We start from the raw sequence: 17,640 nt of genomic DNA on the forward strand, positions 1-17,640 counted from the left end.
ATGAGAGATTGACTAAATGAAATCATTTCAAATCAAGCAATCCACTAACCCTGCTTGTGTGGGGCTGGTCACTTTCAGACTGGCGGCGTTACGTATTAGCTTGTCCAGTGAGCTGACAATTTGAGAGAATTTGGGTCTTAAGTTTCTATCACGAAGCCAGCAATCCAACATGAGTTGGTGTAGAGCAGCAGGGCAATCCATAGGAGGTGGTAACCTGTAGTCCTGCTCCACTGCATTAATTACCTTAAAAAAAGAGAAAATGGGGGGTGGGGGTGGGGAGAAGCCACAAAAATTAGTCGATTGTAAAACATGGGGGTTTCACAAACTATTCCCTCATTTTCCTGCTTTTCTCTTTGGTGGTTATGTATAAATAGCATATTTTAAGAAAATTCCTGAATGTGGAGCTATCACCATGGAAACCACACAAATATTCTTTTTGATTGCTCAACCTTTAAGGCATACTCTTTATACATAGCCAACAATATATAAGTGAAGCTTTACTTACATCTTGATTTGACATATCCCAGTAAGGTCGCTCTCCATAAGACATCACCTCCCACATGACAATGCCATAACTCCACACATCACTTGCGGATGTGAATTTTCGATAAGCAATGGCTTCTGGTGCAGTCCAGCGAATTGGAATCTTTCCTCCCTAATACAGAGAGAGACAACATTATCTTGTTCAAACATCTACTGTGACATTTTCCTTTAAGTCTTTAAATAGATGTAAATGAAACATCCATGTACAAAATAAAAATAAATACATTTAAACAAATAGAAGCACTCCTACACCTGCACCACTGATTTCGAGGCCATTTGAAATTGTGACCATATTTTTTATCATGGATTGCTTATAGAAAATATGTACTGCAAAGCTTTAAATAAAAAAAATAAATAAAAAAATATTATATATATATATATATATATATATATATATATATATATATATATATATAGTGAGAATCAGGGGCACTGAAGGGTCGAAACGTTGATGCTGAAGTTGTGATTAAACACTTTATTCACTTTTGAAAAATCCAAGCGAGTGCTCCTGATTCTCACCTTTTATCTATTGGCCTGGAGGCACCCTGGTAATATACATTGTATGTACTCTCTTTTGGGGTTGAGTGCCAGAGTCTGGTCTGAGATAGAGATATATATATATCCAAACTCACCTGGGGTGGGAGATTTAAAAAATAAATAAATAAATAAATGAAAAAAATTCACACATTTGATTTAAATAATATATATATATTTATTTATTTATTTTCTGTAATGTAGTGGACCTTTGTTGGATGAAACACTAGGAGAGCAGGCATTTTCTGTAGTTCTTTTATTTCCTCAAAGTATGGGGTTACAGGACACCCCTTTTCATACAAAGCAAATTTAACTGCCATATACACAGTAACTTGAATTATAACAAAAATCTCACTGCTATCCATTTATCACCAAGCATAAGAGAATATGAAAGTCTCAACATAAACCCCAGCTCCTGCCACTGTCCTACAGGAGATTTACTAAATGAACCGCCATTGCAAGGGTGCCTCTTATAAGCCCCAGAAGGTACTAATTAGCTACATTGCAACACTATGCAGACACACTCCTGCCCCTTTCACAGGGAACCGCTTGAACACACCATTACAGCCCTGCATAATGAATACTTTTCGTGGCCTGATTTATACAGATGGTATAGTCACAATAATAGGTTTTCCCCAAAACACTAAAATGACTATGCATTCAATCATTTCCTCTCATAGCTCCTGCATGCCAATTGTCTTTACTGGTTCACAAACCCATCTTACCAAGGAGCAAGTGTATGTGGGATCAGAGCGGCTGTTTTCCAAGAATCTAGACAGGCCAAAGTCAGACACTTTGCAGACAAGATTGCTGTTCACTAAGATGTTCCGGGCCGCTAGGTCACGGTGAACATAATTCATCTCTGATAGATACTTCATTCCTGATGCAATGCCTCGAAGTGTGCCCACCAGCTGGATAACTGTGAACTGGCCATCATTCATCTGAAAAGACAGTGACTACAGTCAAAAGATTCCAAGGCAAACAACAAATCAATTCCACAACTGCTCTAGGAAAGGGCTACTGATTTAACCCAACTCTCCTAACAAAATGACCTTTATTCCAATAAGCCATCTGATCTCAAATTATATATAGCATACGTCTATCTCATCTGTCTAGCAAATGAGATATAGATATATATATGATGCTCTATCCAGCAAATGATGAACAACTGAGCCGGATGAAAGTTTTGTTAAACTGGAACGCTGAACCAATTAAACGTTACGTTTTATTTTTCCAGAATAAGTGCTAGGAGTGCCATTCTGCCAATTGTAAATTACACAAGCTCCCGTGTGAACCTAGTCTAGTTGTGAATTGAAAATACATTTACAAACTCACCCTGAGGAAGGAGTCAAGGGCTCCATTTTCCATAAATTCCGTCAGGATCATCACAGGCCGGCTCCTGGTCACAACTCCTTCTAGTCGGATGATGTTTGGATGATCAAACTGACCCATAATGCTTGCCTCGCTCAAGAAGTCACGCCTCTGCTGCTCTGTGTAGCCTGCTTTCAGAGTCTTAATTGCCACTAGTTGTTCCCTTCGCCCAGCTTGTTTTAAACGGCCACGGCACACCTCTCCAAACTCACCTGGGGTGGGAGATTTAAAAAATAAATAAATAAATAAATAAAAAAAATAACACATTTGATTTAAAAAATATAAGTGTTACAGTTTTAGGTTTACAGGCATAATGACAAGTCCAATGTTTATAGGGGAATTCCTATTCGTCAGGATGAAGGAGAAAAAAAAAAAAATCCCCAAAAAACATGGAAATTCCCCCCAAGCATATGCATTTGTGACTCACTGCCAATAAGAGCATTGAATCAATTAGTGAATCTGTATTGTAATGTATGGCCCACAATATTGCTTGGATATTTTAATTAGAAATAACTAAGCTGAATTTTAAAACATTTAAAAAGATGCATGTACTTCGAAGGATCAAACAAACCTGCTCCAATCACTTCTTCAATCTTCACAAAAGATATATCGATTTCTTTTGCAAAATCTCTCACAGCTTCATTAGGATCTTCATATGTAAATGGATCAATATAAAGCTTCATCCCTGGAACCACTGCAAAAAAAAAAAAAGAGGGCAACATGTCTTGTGTGGAATATTTGGGCAATCTCAGGGTTAATGGGAAAACAATGATAACCACTTTGTGTCTTTTATACATTAAAAAGTATGTGGAAGCAGATGCCTTTCTGTAGAGGGGAGTTGAGATATAGGTGTTAAGTTAAAGGATCTACCATACTGACTCTATAGGATTAAGTAATGAATTAGTGGCAATGGACGTTCAAGTCTTTAAGAGAACTAGCCAGGGTGACGGACCATACAATGTGCTTTATGGTTCTTCTTGGCAGTATTTACAATTCCTGTCTATCAGGTTCTGAGATAGTAAACATCCAGCACATTCAAGGACTAGAAAGACAACAGCGAAAATGGATATCTAAAGTGATGCTGCCTTTAATAAAGTGTAAGAACAGAACATACAAGCACCACTCAAAGTGAAAGGGAGTACTGTGTTTACAGAGTATTCCCTGCATATTCTATCCTACGAGATGTCAGTTTGGCACTCAATAAATGCAAAAACACCCTTGTGTAAAAGTGTGGTGGATGGTAAGAGAAGAGAGAAGAAAAAAAACAAAAACAAACAAAACCAAACCCTTTTAATCTGGATAAAAGATAAAAGGAAATGTAAGGCAATGAAAAAATACTCACTGTACTGCTGCAGTTTCTCGGTGTATTCTGATTCAGGATCATTCCTTTGTTTCCTGCTGCAAAAATACATACATCATCATCATCATCAATACAGTACACAGACACATTTCTGTAAAATGGTCCTAAGAATAACACATTGACAACTATTTCATCACTATCACGCACTGGTTTTCTGCTTGTCCCAATCACCTTTACAAATGTGTCACTCACCTGAAACAAACAATTACAATGACAACCACTGCAATTATGAATATCAATCCGGCTGTAACAGAGCCAACGACCATTGGGACCTGCTCCTGAAGACTGCTCCGGTCACCTGCAGGGGTAGATTAGGGAGAAAGGAGGAGGGAAGGTGAGGGATCAGTGGGCACAGGAAAAACTGGGAGTGAGGAATCAGCAGGCATAGGAGAACTGGTGTGAGGAATCAGCCGGGCAAAGGATTCATTGGGATTTAAGAACCAATAAAGTTTGAGGTACTGGTAAAGGGAAAGCAAGTGAACGGTCAGGGCCACTGCACAGGTAGACGGCAAGAAATGTTGTGGGGGTATATACAGAAAGAAAGAGGTGTAGAAATATAAGACAGGTGGGTCAGTGTTAAAAAATAATCACTTGAAATGTAGTTAAAGAAGTTAAAAGGTTTTAAGACATTACAAAAATTACACAGACTGCAGTAATCATTGCGGAAGAGGTTGATACAAGTAGTCAGTGGATTCAGTAAAGACGGTTACAGGGTGCCTATAGATTCGTTACGGTGAATGGCATTCGGGACAGGGTCAATGGACAAATAAGTCTTGTGGAGTTTTAAAGCAGGAGAGGAGGTTAGAAAGCAAATTAGTAGATTAGAGAGTAGATGGAATGCAGGCTTGTCGGGTATGAATACAGTAGAAGGTGGTGTGAGAAATTCACACTATGAAAGGATTTTGCGTAACAGATTGCTTCTTAGTGACATGTTGATGGGATTTGTGACTAAGAAGTGTGAAAAGATCAGTAATAAATACATCCATGTATCAGAATATTACAAAGAGGAGTTGAAGTAAAATTAATGAAAAGCAGAGATTGCAGATTCTTAATTCAGTTTAAATTCTGATGAAATGCAAACGGCATTTAGAAGTGACTGGACACAAACAAATTTGTAGTGTGAATAAGTGGGAAAATATGGGTCAACTGTTCAGAAATTCTAGATCGGATTTCAACTAGGACATACAATTTTATTCAGATTCTCATAAAACCCAGAAGCAATGTAGAGACAAGTCAGTGGGGGTAGGCATTTTCCTGTAACATTAATTGGCAGGGCAAGAGGCAGAAGTTCAGAGGTGGCACAGGAAGGGCATTCAAGGGCACAGACAAGAAACCAGTGACTCAAAATAATTGGGATATTGGGGGGGGTTGGGAGGAGGAGAATGAAAGAGGTTGGAAGCAATTAATCTGCACTTAGTGAGAGACCCATGGGAATAGAGAAGAGTATGGTTCCCAATCAATGACCAAAAGGAAGGAATGTGATAAAAGATCAAAGCCCCAAGTTGGTAATTAAATTAGGTGGCCTTGGGAAGGCGTGTGCATGAAAGCAATTAATGTGTTCACTCACCATCCTCTGCTGTGGTCTGGAACTCCCGTGGATCGCTGTATGCACCGTACCCAGCCACTGTACGAGCCCGAACCTGGACCACATAAATGGTGTCTGGGTGCATCCCCTCCATCCGTAGCGTTGTTCTTTGACTGGTTACAGTGTTACCTGCACCACTGTGACCCTAAGATAAAAAAAAAATGAATAAATAAAAATCTTAAGTGAATAAAAAAAGATGCATATGTACAGCATGAGGGGGAACTGAACAGAGAGTGAGAGACTACAGATTTTTTTTAAATTGTAAAAAGCACACATCTGACTATTTAAAAAGAACAAAAGCTTTAAATTGTGACTGAATAAAATTCAGTTCCAATAAAAAGTCTTCAGATGGGGTGGGGGAATATATGGGATGCTTGACAAAAGCAGAGGTTTAAGATAAAAACTGGGTCAGGCTACATCATGGTTCTGAGAAGAAGCCCTGTGTGTGCGCAATATGAGAAGCAGGAGAGTGGGAGAGCTGAAATTGATAAGGAGAAGCTGTGGAGTAGAAAAGCAGCAAGACTGGGGGGAGGGAATGAATGAAAGTGAATAGCAGCTGGAAAAGGAAAGTAACTATGGAAAGACGAATAAACAGATAGAGAAAAAGAAACGAGCACAAGGAAGAATCTGATAGAAGACAAAAGATCAAGAAGCGGAAGGAGAATGTTCGTACAGGAATGTTGAGAGGGAAACAGGAAAAAAGAAAATGGAAATTAAGTGCTCACTTTGGCAAAATATTTGATCTCATAATCCAGAATGATACCGTTGGGACTCTCAGGAGGAGACCAAGATAGAGTAAGAGAACTTGCTGTACTGCCGTGAATTAGCACATTCGGCACTGCTGAAGGAGCTAAAGAGAAGAAGAAAAAAAAGAGAAAGAAAACAAAAGAAAATAAAAACAAGTTAATCACCTCCTGTTCACTTCTTGGCAGATTCCTCTTACTGTTTGTCCTCAGCCTACTTGCAACCCAGCTGTCTTTATTTTTTTCCCCAACCCTTATTGCTATTCTTGTACTGTTCTCATTTATCTGGCTACCGCTAACCAGAATACAAACATTACATTCTTAAATTTCTTTTAAAAACTTACCTGCTTGATTGGTTGTTATATTGACGGAGTAGTAATTTGGTGGGTGCGGGTGCTTGTTGGACACTCCATTGACAGCCTGAATCTCAAAGCTGTATTTGGTATGAGCCTGTAGATGACTGACAGAGACACGGCGCTGAGTGACTCCAAGTTGCCGAGGCCAAAACTGAACATTATCGTCACAGCGAGAGCAAATCTTCTCGGTGCACTTTTTACAGATAACATTAAACAAAACGTCCTCCCGACCACCTGAATCACCAGGCTCTGACCACTCCAGGACCACAGACGTCTCATTCACATTAGAAATGACATTACGTGGTGCAGAAGGCACAGCTGAAAGAGAGGAATTAAGCAGTTGAAGGAGATTGACATTCTCATCCTCATGTCACATTCTTTTCTCTTGTAGTCCAGACACACACACCCTGATCACTTTCTCATGTAGATGAGGTTGACAGAAAGGAATCTTATAAAGCGGAGACTAAGTGTTACAGTTTATAGTTCGACACTAAAGGAGTAGTGAAGGAAGGAAAAAAAAAAACAAAAAAAAAACTAGATTTCTTAAAATGTAGACATAAGCATATAAAAATCTTGCTAACACAACATTGATAAATTCTGAAGAGTCCTAGGCTATACCTTTACAGTGCCATCCGTAGGCCTAAATATATCTGATAAGGATAGCTTTCTTTTCACAACATATTTGTTCGGTTTGAAATCAACATATGACATGCTTTACAAAGCTATATTTTCTCATGGCAATATACCTTAAAATGGAAAATGGGTTACATCTATTAGAAATGAATGACAATTCTTTGCTCTGGATTACAAAGCATTAACTAAATGTATGCAGATGGTTGTTTCAAGCACCAAATAGTCTAGTAAAATATCAAAGATTGCATGGCCAATTACTTTTACTCAAACACTGTCATGGGAATCATAACAGTCACATTTCGTAACGCTACTAACTTTATCTATACTCTGTGCTAGCCCACTGGCCTGCAAGAATAAGAATGAATGAATCATTAACAATACAGTGCCAATCTCCTTGGCTCAAGAAATATTACATTCATGTTCAGAGGGAATAGAAGAAGATTCATACAGGACTTGACAAGAAAGTGGTTTAATCTATACATTTGCAGGTGATATTGCCAGCAGAGCTCAGCAGATTGATCATCTACGACCATCTAAATATTTTGTGTTTGAAAGAGTCTTTAAAGGGACACTAGTCACTATAGTCACCTTTTTGTCATGCAGGCTCTGTCAATCATAGCCAGGGGAGGTGTGGCTAGGGCTGCATAAACAGAAACAAAGTGATTTAACTCCTAAATGACAGTGAATTGAGCAGGGAAATTGCAGGGGAATGATCTATACACTTAAACGGCTTTATTTAGCTAAAGTTATTTAGGTGACTATAGTGTTCCTTTAAAACCTCATCCACAGTTCTATGTATCACTTTTGTTTTGGAAACACACACTTTCAGCCATTTAAACCCAACCCCATCGTACATGTGCATGCCATTTCAGGAGTTTCTCCATCAGCTCTATAGAATCCATTCTGGCAAGGACAGACTGTGACAGCGGTTGAAGTTGATCTGCTGTTCTTGGGGCACAGGATGCAAATCCCATCACCTTGCTTTGGCTTGTACGTTCCACGTGGACAAGCTGGGGAGAAATTAAACAGTAGAAAAACTATTCAATAAATAAAAATAAAAGGACAGGCAAGAACAATTGGTGCCGTAACAAAGGCAGCTCTGGGTGGAGGGTTGGTGTGCTTGGCACAGAAATAATTCAATAAGTATAATGAACATAGGTGACCTCACACTACATCTCCTGCCTGCTTTATTAATGTACAAGGTTCTAACAATTTATCCCACAAATTGGTACCTTTGCATTGTGTGTCCTTTCCGGCAGCTTCATAACCCGCTGCACAGGTGCATGCACCTACAGGCACCATCCATTCCCCATCTCCATTACAATACAGCTTGAGAGGTACAGAAACTTCCACGGCATTAGGAATACAGGTACCAGGTGCGATTACCAGGGAGGTGGGTTCAGCTCCAGTCAGAGTTTCAGGGAAACTGGCAAAGCCAGCCACGGTCCGAGGGCATTTCTTGTAAAACGCACGTACAGAAATTAGAGATACGCAAGCACCAAGATCCTGGAATGCCAGATAAAATCCAGCTCGGGATAGTGGCCCAAAGCTACGGACCTTTGTATTAACTCTGCCAGAGTCACGGCGTGAGAAGCTCTCATCTGGTGCAATAGTGTCCACCTTAATGTATGGATTCTCCATCCAGAAAGGGGTATCAGAGTCGGAGTCAGACTCATAGTAAAATAGGTTAAAGGTTTCTTTGCATGATCCTGGAATGTTGGGAAGGCTGTTACAGTCTCGCACTGTGAATTTCAATTCCACATAGACACGCTGGACATCCTGACGTGGTATGAACTCGGTACGTAGCCAGTTATTTTGATTAAGCTGCTGTACATTGCACACTTGATAGGTCCTTATTGGATTTGATCCTTCGTCATAGCCACTAACTTCTTCCCACTTTACAAAAGAAGGGAAAAAGTGTCAGAAGCAGAGGTAATGAAAAATAAAAACAATAAATAAATTAAAAAAAACAAACAAAAAAAAACAGTTTGTAACAAAGAATCAAGGAGTGCTAATGCATGGGGAGAAATATCATGGAATGGAAGAGCAATATGTAAAGTATGGAACATTAAGGAATACAGAGCTGATAGAACAAAGTCAATGGCTAGAATGTGCTATAATGTGACCAATGGTTTAAAGTGGGAAATATGGACAATATGTCAAGAAAAGTAAATGACTTGGGGTATGCATGACTTACAGGGGAAAGAGGAAAAACTCAGAACAGATGGTGTTGAAGCAGAAAATGTGTGATGGTTGTGACACAATGAAACAGGAATGAACAAAGAATCAAGCACTAGCAAACACAAAACAAATGAAAATGGTGAATGACATGAGCAGAAGAGAAAGGCTAAATCGAGAAACAGTGAGGGGAAAAAATAGGAGGAAGGTCACACAACAAGTTGGTTCATGTAAAGACAGTGACTGTCAAAACACAGAAAAGAAATGAAGAGGGTAGTAAATGGAATTATTAGTGATCGAAGCAAGAAGACTACAGCCTGGGGCTAAGTAGAGGACTAATAATGACAAAGTAAGGAATGGAGGGAATGGGCTAAAAAGCAGGGAGGATGTACAGAACGAATGGTGGGAGGCTGATTGTAGGTTAGAAATCTAGGTAGAGAAATCTAGATCCTAGACTGATTTAACCATGCTAAAGCCCAGTGCAATGGAAAGCATGGAGGTTTTGCCAATTATCTTACCCCAGAGTCTGGGTGTGCTACCCATGCCAACTCCGATGTGGTCAAGCGAGTATCCATAAGAGTCTCTATATGGGGAAAAAGAAAAATAAATAATGTAAAGCTCACAAAAACACAAGCCTAAAACAAATCATCTAGATTAAAAGTATTACTGAGATCACTCCAGCAATGCCATAAGAACTTGAAAATCTAATCTAGACTGACTGCACAGAAGAATCTATTGGCCTATCAAAAATAACTACGGTAGCTATTTCAAATACTCGGTCTTCCTTTTCAGCTTCTACTGTGATGTGATTTCAAACTTCAATAGACTTTTCAAATTATCGTGCACACCCCTGAATCAATTTCAAGTCCCTGATGCACAAACAACTTACTAATTAGTCTACAATTAAATTTAACAACATTGGTCGAAGCCATGCATGAAAAGGCAGATACACATGGCCAATGACCACCATAAGCTTATTCAAGCTTCAACACGACCATAAAAACAGCCAGTTCAGTAGAATAGCATGTGAGGCCCTAACAAATGCTTTGCCAGACAGTTTGCTATGGAGATTAACCAAATTCCGCAGACACACTTTGTTTTCAAAATAATGCAGCTCTGCAACATTTAGAAGAAGCAGAGATTATACAATCAGTGCCTTTTCTCCTGAAAGCAGACAACACCCTAGGAATTCCACTTTGTTAAGGTAGGGGGTTGACAAATCTTTGCAGAATTTAGGAGTCAGATACACATACAGAGCACATTTAAAAATAAAAATGAATCCATAAAACGGTCACAGACAGCAATAACAATAAGACATAACATAGGGAAGGGATAGGCAACCTTCGGGACTCCAGATGCTCTTTCCCCATAATGCGGTCAAAGCATCATGGGAGGTGTAGTCCAAAACCTCGAGTGCCGTAGGTTGCTTATGCCCGACATAGGGTATGGGGGTAGCATACGCTTCACAACAACTCTTTAGAAATCAAAATTTATGTAAAAAAAATGCAAAAAAAGAAATATATATATATATATATATAAACCCTGGGAGTACTTCCTTAGTCAGTTCCCTTACCCTAAACCCGCCCTCTTGAATGCATTAACATTAAGCACCTTACTGGGATTTTGGTAGCTTCAGACTCTTGACTCACACTGTGTATAGGTCAGTGGCTTAAATAAGATAGACCACATGTCGGGATATGCAAAACAAATGCATCAGTGCTTAGTAAATTCCGATCTCTAGCTACCAGATAATATAAAAAGCAAAAGGAAAAATCCATGATTTGGGAAATGATGGATCTTGGCTCGAAAGAGTAGGGGGGGGGGGGGGGAGGAAGAGAAGGATCTTGAGCCCACTGCAACTTCAAGTATTCAAGAATACCGGTACTTTGCTTCCAGCAGGCAACAATTTACACAGAAAGGAGCAAAGCCACTGCCAACAGCATCAATTTAGGTGAATGATTACAGTTTTGTTTAATATTACTGTATTTTGTTTCACAATAATTCCTTTTTAAGCAAGCAGATAGGAGAGGAGAATTCCGGAGAATAGAAAAGGAGAGAGTTCTCGTCTCAGAGCAATTATCTGGTTTATATTACAACATTTCCATAAGCAAACAGTGGTCACATGGTTAGGACATCACCACCTCCATATGCAAGAGGAAGAGAGGGGTAAAAGCAGATTTATACGGATCACCTTTAACTAAACAATCCTTGCGCATTGTCTGGAAATACTCTTTAAAAAAAAATATGTGTATGTTTTGGAAGCGTGATATTCTAGGTTTGTGTGTAGCAATGTAAAACGGCATAAAGAAAAAAAGTGTTTCTAATATTTCCACATGTGCAAGCACAAACAAACAATTTTCACCCATGTTGGTATGGGAATTTTTAATTATTTAAAAAAAAAAAAAATAATAATTCAGTAACCTTATTACCTTACCTTAGGGTCAAACTCAAAAAAATGTTTTCTGACCATATAATTATCCTAGTAAAGTGCATTCATGTAAAGGAAACTGCATTTTTAAATCTTACAGAAAACACTTTCTAAGAGAATTCATGGCTTATACAACTGAACATCAATATCAGAGTGCACATACATGTAAAATAGATTTTCTAGTAAACACTTTGTTCTATATTTTGGATTTCAATAGCACAAAATTAAGAAGACCAAAACCAACAATTTTCATTTATCTGCAACCTCAATAACATTTGGGCAATATGCATTTATTTCCAATTAAAAGAACACTCTGGGCACCATAACAACTATCTCATGGAAGCCCTTATAGTGCTGGGGGATCCAGGATTCTGAGTTTGTGAAGACTGCATATCCTCTGCCCAGACATCCGGTGATGTCTGAGGTTTCAGAGAGTAAACGGAGGATTGGATAGTTAATAGACTGAGAACAAAACAATGCTTCCAGCTCCTCACTACCTTCCCATTCACAAAACTGTGGGAGAAATATGCAAATCCCTTAAAGGACCACTATAGGCACCCAGACCAGCTTAATGAAGAGGTCTGGGTGCCAGGTACAGCTAGGATTAACCCTTTCTTCTATAAACATAGCAGTTTCAGAGAAACTGCTATGTTTATAAATGGGTTAATCCAGCCTCTAGTGGCTGTCTCATTGAAAGCCGCTAGAGGTGCTTCTGCGCTTCTCACTGTGATTTTCACAGTGAGAAGACGTCAGCGTCCATAGGAAAGCATTGTGAATGCTTTCCTATGGACTGGCTGAATGCGCGCGCGGCTCCTGCCGCGCATGCGCATTCAGCCGATGACGTCGCTATGGAGGAGGAGAGGAGGAGGAGGAGGAGAGTTCCCCGCCCGGCACTGGAGAAAGAGGTAAGTTTAACCCCTTCCTCCCCCTAGAGCCCGGCGGGAGGGGGACCCTGAGGGTGGGAGCACCCCCAGGGCACTATAGTGCCAGGAAAACGAATATGCTTAAGTTATGGTGTCCAGAGTTTTTCTTTACAGGGGAGCGGTCACTCTAGAATTTATACCGTTTAATAAAACATTGAAAATCCACATTAACCTTTTTGCATGAGAATCCAAATCTTCCTTTTAACTACTACCAATAGAGAAATTAAAAAAAAAAAAAAATTTTATATATTTGAAAATAACATTCAGAAAGGCCCAAGCCGGGGAGAAGCCCAGGCCACGAAGAGAGAAGAAATAGAAAACCATTGCCCCATTTTTAGTACTTAGACCACAACACTCTGATAAATCTCCATTTCTCGTCTTCTCAGTCTGATTTCTCTATGCTGACTACCGGATACAAAAGGACAGACCTCATAATGCTTGACAGGGAGCCAAGATGGAGGATCCCAGTTGCAGGATAAAGATGTGTGTATTTCTAAATTAATTTTTATTTTATTTTTTTTAATTTCAGACCTCCCAAATACATATTTGTTAAATATAGGGATAGGTAAAGATAGATTAAACATCTTGGAAAGTGTTTTGTCTCCTTTAAACTAGAGAATGTCTTAAACCATTTTCCAAAATATTCACTCACCCAAACTCACTAAGCCAAAGCAACCCAATAATATTTTTCATAGACTGAGTACACCAACAAACCTCCGTCTCTCTTTTTGTAGACATTGGCTTTGGCAGATGAGAAGCAAACACTGGGTAAGCCATCTGAGTGTTGTGATTATCAGAACTTTATTTATAAAAAAAAAGTGTCAACATTTTCAGCAAAGCAATACATTGGGTAAACAAAGCACACCGGTAAATGATGACAAACACATGTAGGCATAGGGGAAAAAGAAATGCAAAGGCTTCACAAAGTACGCTTATATTCGAAAAGGGAATCTATGACTGGCTCGCACAGTGATCTACGCAGAAATGTCACAGACGACTGGCTGTTGCTGAACTGCCTCGCTCCTTAGGCAGTCAACATTTAACTGGCAAGTTTAAACACATATTGTGCCAAGACTGCCAGCCTCTCTTTGGCAACAGATTTCTGCGATGGTCCTAACAAATCACCCATCAACGGTGGAAAGATTTTAGTCTGGCAACCTTGCTTTAGAAGATATTCTGTATACATTTGTACTGATTGTTCTGTGAAATGCAGCAAGAAATTATTTGCAAGCAGTATAATTTTCAACCTAAGTGACTTGGAAGTAGCACATATGTCTACTGGCACACGATTATCCAGAAACATTTTGTTTTGCCAGAATGGTGCCAAGAGCAACAGCTGACAAAAGCATAGCATGCCACAGTCCTAAATTATTTGCGTTTAAAATAAAATATATATATATATATACGAACACAGACATAAACCAAGACAAAAAGCATCCCAACATTGAAAGCCAGACATATTCCTGAATGGACCACCATACAAAATCTGATCTTCCTCACCTTCATAAAGGGTCGATAAAATATAGCCGGGTCTAAAAAAACGGGGGGGAATAACAATGCCATATTCGATATTAATCGACATGTTAAAAAGACAAAGTGATCTCAAAAAGGACAATTCCACGGATACTGGGCTACTTTGTAACCAGGGAAAGGATTACACACATGGATTCATGGGGAGAATAAATTCCCATACTTTGTATTTAAGACAAGTGACTTTAAAAAGCCATAAAAGAAAGTTTAAGAAAAAGAAAAAAAGCCTTAAAATGTGTGTGTGCACGCGGAGCCACATTTCTGTAGTTTGTAATTTAGGCTAGTGTTAGGTCACATGATGTAGCCTCCACAAGCAGAGAACAAACTTGTATAATCACTGTATTAGAAACAGATTGTGAAAGCAGATAAGAACCAACTGGCCCTTCTAGTCTGCCCATAATGAAATCTGATTTTACTGTGTTTGTTCATCGGGATAGTCACAAGCACATTCAAAGCATTCTTTAAAAGCCACTGAACATTTTTTTTTTTTTTTAAACTTTCTAAATTTTTGCTGGTTTAATAGATCCACTTTACACCACTTCATCAGAAGTTTTATTTTATCTTTGATGCAAAAGTTAAAATAACTTGAAGGGCACTTTAAATTCCTTCACTATTTTAACATGACCAATTCTTGGGTAAAGCTGGAATAGCTTTCCATTAGAACAAATGCAAATAGCATTAGGATAAAGTGGCATTCCCATCCTTTACACCAGTGAAACACAGGCTGGCCTGGTCAGCAGATAGAGGTTACATGTTGCTGGATTAATACTCATTTTATATGTAGAAAATATAGGGAACCTTACAAAATTGTTCATCACTTATGAGGTCTATTAAGATAAATAAATCTGCCAACTGGCTGGGGTCATCGATACTGTAAGCGCATCTCAAATTGACAACTCTCAGACCTGTAAAAAGGGTTGCTTAAACCTTTATTGTGTTGGCATTTACCACTTTTACTGAAAAGATATTCTAAGGTCCACCAAACTTTCAATCAATTTATTATATCACGCCTCAGTAGATTGACAGCAGATGTGAACGCATACGATTAAGAAATATTCACATCTGGTGTCGGGCACTGTACTTGAGTAGAATGTTTATTTTCTTCCCCTATCCCCCTCAAAAGGCACAGATCTATGCACTGTATTATAGTGCTACAATAGTGTGTCTTATGTTTTCTGTGTTTTTGCAGCACAATGGGAGTATAAATTAATTATATACACTAGAACATCTAATTTTGGGGGTGTGCACTTTAATTCGAATTAACATGGCTTATAGAAGCACATAATTGCATGCAATTTAGCTCCCTTTCAATAGTGTGCATGTTATTTTCACATTGTTAAAGAAACACTGAATTTTTTATTCCACAAATTTTGCTCGCATTGTGCCTCTCTTGTATGTTAGAATTCCTTAAGATGCTAAGTTATAAAGCACCACTAAATAAGTTGGCGCTATATAAATGCTGATAGTGTCAAACGGATTGGAGAATAAAAAAAAACTAAAAACTAAATAACAGTATAAGAAAAAAGATATAGATGTCAAGTCAGATCAACAAATTTACACTGGCACTGGAAAAACAACCTTATGAAGAGTTCCTCCCCTCTCCCCATTTTAACTTCACAATACCACAAGACTTGCTATTCAGCATATAATGGTGACAAGAGTGGGAGGAACTACAGGCCCGGCCCTATTCTTTTAAGTTTTAAAGGACCACTCTAGGCACCCAGACCACTTCAGCTTAATGAAGTGGTCTGGGTGCCAGGTCCAGCTAGGGTTAACCCATTTTTTTTTTTATAAACATAGCAGTTTCAGAGAAACTATGTTTATAAATGGGTTAATCCAGCCCTCAAAGTCTCTAGTGGCTGTCTCGTTGACAGCCGCTAGAGGCGCTTGCGTGATTCTCACTGTGAAAATCACAGTGAAAGCACGCAAGCATCCATAGGAAAGCATTGATAATGCTTTCCTATGAGACCGGCTGAATGCGCGCGCAGCTCTTGCCGAGCGTGCGCATTCAGCCGAATGGGAGGAGAGGAGGAGGATCGGAGGAGAAGAGCTCCCCGCCCGGCGCTGGAGAAAGGTAAGTTTTAACCCCTTTCCTCTCCCCAGAGCCCGGCGGGAGGGGGTCCCTGAGGGTGGGGGCACCCTCAGGGCACTATAGTGCCAGGAAAACGAGTATGTTTTCCTGGCAGTATAGTGGTCCTTTAATATGTTTATCTAAAACCCTAAAAAATTTCAATGGAGAGAAACACTGCAATAAAACTTTGGGGTAATGCATTATCGTCTTCTGTCACTTGGAGATTTATTCAATGCCTGTTCTGCAAGACAATAGCTTGGAATGAGGGAATCATAGACACCTATAAAAATACAGCATCACATTTCTTATATAAATTCAATGTTAAAATAAAAACATCAAACGATGTAAAAGGATTTCGAGAAGGAAAAAAATAAAAAAAATTCTGGTGGTACTGAGGGATAATTTGCAACTAAAGATAAGAGTCCTACAAAATAAAAAAATAGAAATTTTTTTTTTTACTTTTCAGAAATTGATCTGAAGGCAGTTTGATAAATTCAGGGCAGAGCCATAGTAAAGGCATGGCTATTTTAGAGATGGCAATACAATCTGCAACTTCTAAAACTTAGGATAGCACAAAGTTGCCACAGAGAAAATGATCTGTACCCCTAAAATCTGGGCTGCTATTGGACATTTTGAAACCGCTTGCAACTTCAACAGTGCATTGGGAGAAAGTTCTATGACATCACGTGTGTATGTGGTGTCATGGCAAGAGGCCCACTCAGTAGGAGAAATGGCCTTATCAGAGTACTGCCTGTACTTTAGTAAACCTGGAACTAGTATTCTCTGGTAGTTATATACTCATTTAGCATGTGGATATTAAAGTTCGTAAACCACTGTATATTAAGTAACTGAATTAATAAACACACAACTATCAAAAGTAACAAAAGTACTATTAAGAAAAGACTACCAACGTGTATAAAATACCTAGGGGGGGGTCTGCCTTGACGTTGGCAGGTGGGCTCATCCTCTCATGGCCATTGGAGGTAACCTCCATTTGTTTAAAAATACATTAGGGATTAAGGAGAGAGCGCAGGTAACTTGTTATTCTTTGGTATTTTACTATATTGGGGCTGATGTGTACTGTAGTCATTTGCAGCCGCACAGTGATGGTAGGGAGCGCAGGACTTATCTTTCTGCATTTGTATTATTCATAAAGTGACAACATATTCTTCAATAGCAAAAACAAGCTTACTCATCTAGTGAGTGTCTAGAAGCACAAAGGCTGTGCCTCTACAGTAAGCAATGTATTTTTAGCAGTTACATAGATTTTGAAGAATACATTATGCTTTTTTCAACCAAGAGTCAAAGAGGCCCCACGGAAAATTGCAGGGTTACCCAGTTTCGGATTCCAATTCAGGGGTTAAGAACGGAACAAACGTCTTTAT

At 39.0% G+C, this 17,640-nt stretch overlaps 1 protein-coding gene across 3 annotated transcripts in view; it reads right to left on the reverse strand.

Moving 5' to 3' along the window:
- The window catches only part of EPHB3 (EPH receptor B3), a 41,155-nt gene that overhangs the window by 1,713 nt on the left and 21,802 nt on the right, over window positions 1-17,640 (reverse strand). The window contains exons 2-14 of one of the 3 annotated variants that reach the window (XM_063442898.1): window positions 9,822-9,886; window positions 8,358-9,021; window positions 7,980-8,135; window positions 6,481-6,810; window positions 6,119-6,243; window positions 5,376-5,538; window positions 4,001-4,106; window positions 3,791-3,843; window positions 3,020-3,142; window positions 2,413-2,660; window positions 1,803-2,018; window positions 506-655; window positions 50-243 (exon numbers count right to left, since the gene is read on the reverse strand). In XM_063442898.1, coding sequence (XP_063298968.1) covers window positions 50-243; window positions 506-655; window positions 1,803-2,018; window positions 2,413-2,660; window positions 3,020-3,142; window positions 3,791-3,843; window positions 4,001-4,106; window positions 5,376-5,538; window positions 6,119-6,243; window positions 6,481-6,810; window positions 7,980-8,135; window positions 8,358-9,021; window positions 9,822-9,886 — 2,593 coding nt within the window. Of the gene's footprint in view, window positions 1-49; window positions 244-505; window positions 656-1,802; window positions 2,019-2,412; window positions 2,661-3,019; window positions 3,143-3,790; window positions 3,847-4,000; window positions 4,107-4,489; window positions 5,063-5,375; window positions 5,539-6,118; window positions 6,244-6,480; window positions 6,811-7,979; window positions 8,136-8,357; window positions 9,022-9,821; window positions 9,887-17,640 lie in introns of those variants that run through there. The other 2 variants (XM_063442897.1, XM_063442899.1) reach the window with 2 other exon arrangements.

Source organism: Pelobates fuscus, chromosome 2, assembly GCF_036172605.1.
Source record: "Pelobates fuscus isolate aPelFus1 chromosome 2, aPelFus1.pri, whole genome shotgun sequence".
In the NCBI taxonomy this organism is placed as follows: domain Eukaryota; kingdom Metazoa; phylum Chordata; class Amphibia; order Anura; family Pelobatidae; genus Pelobates; species Pelobates fuscus.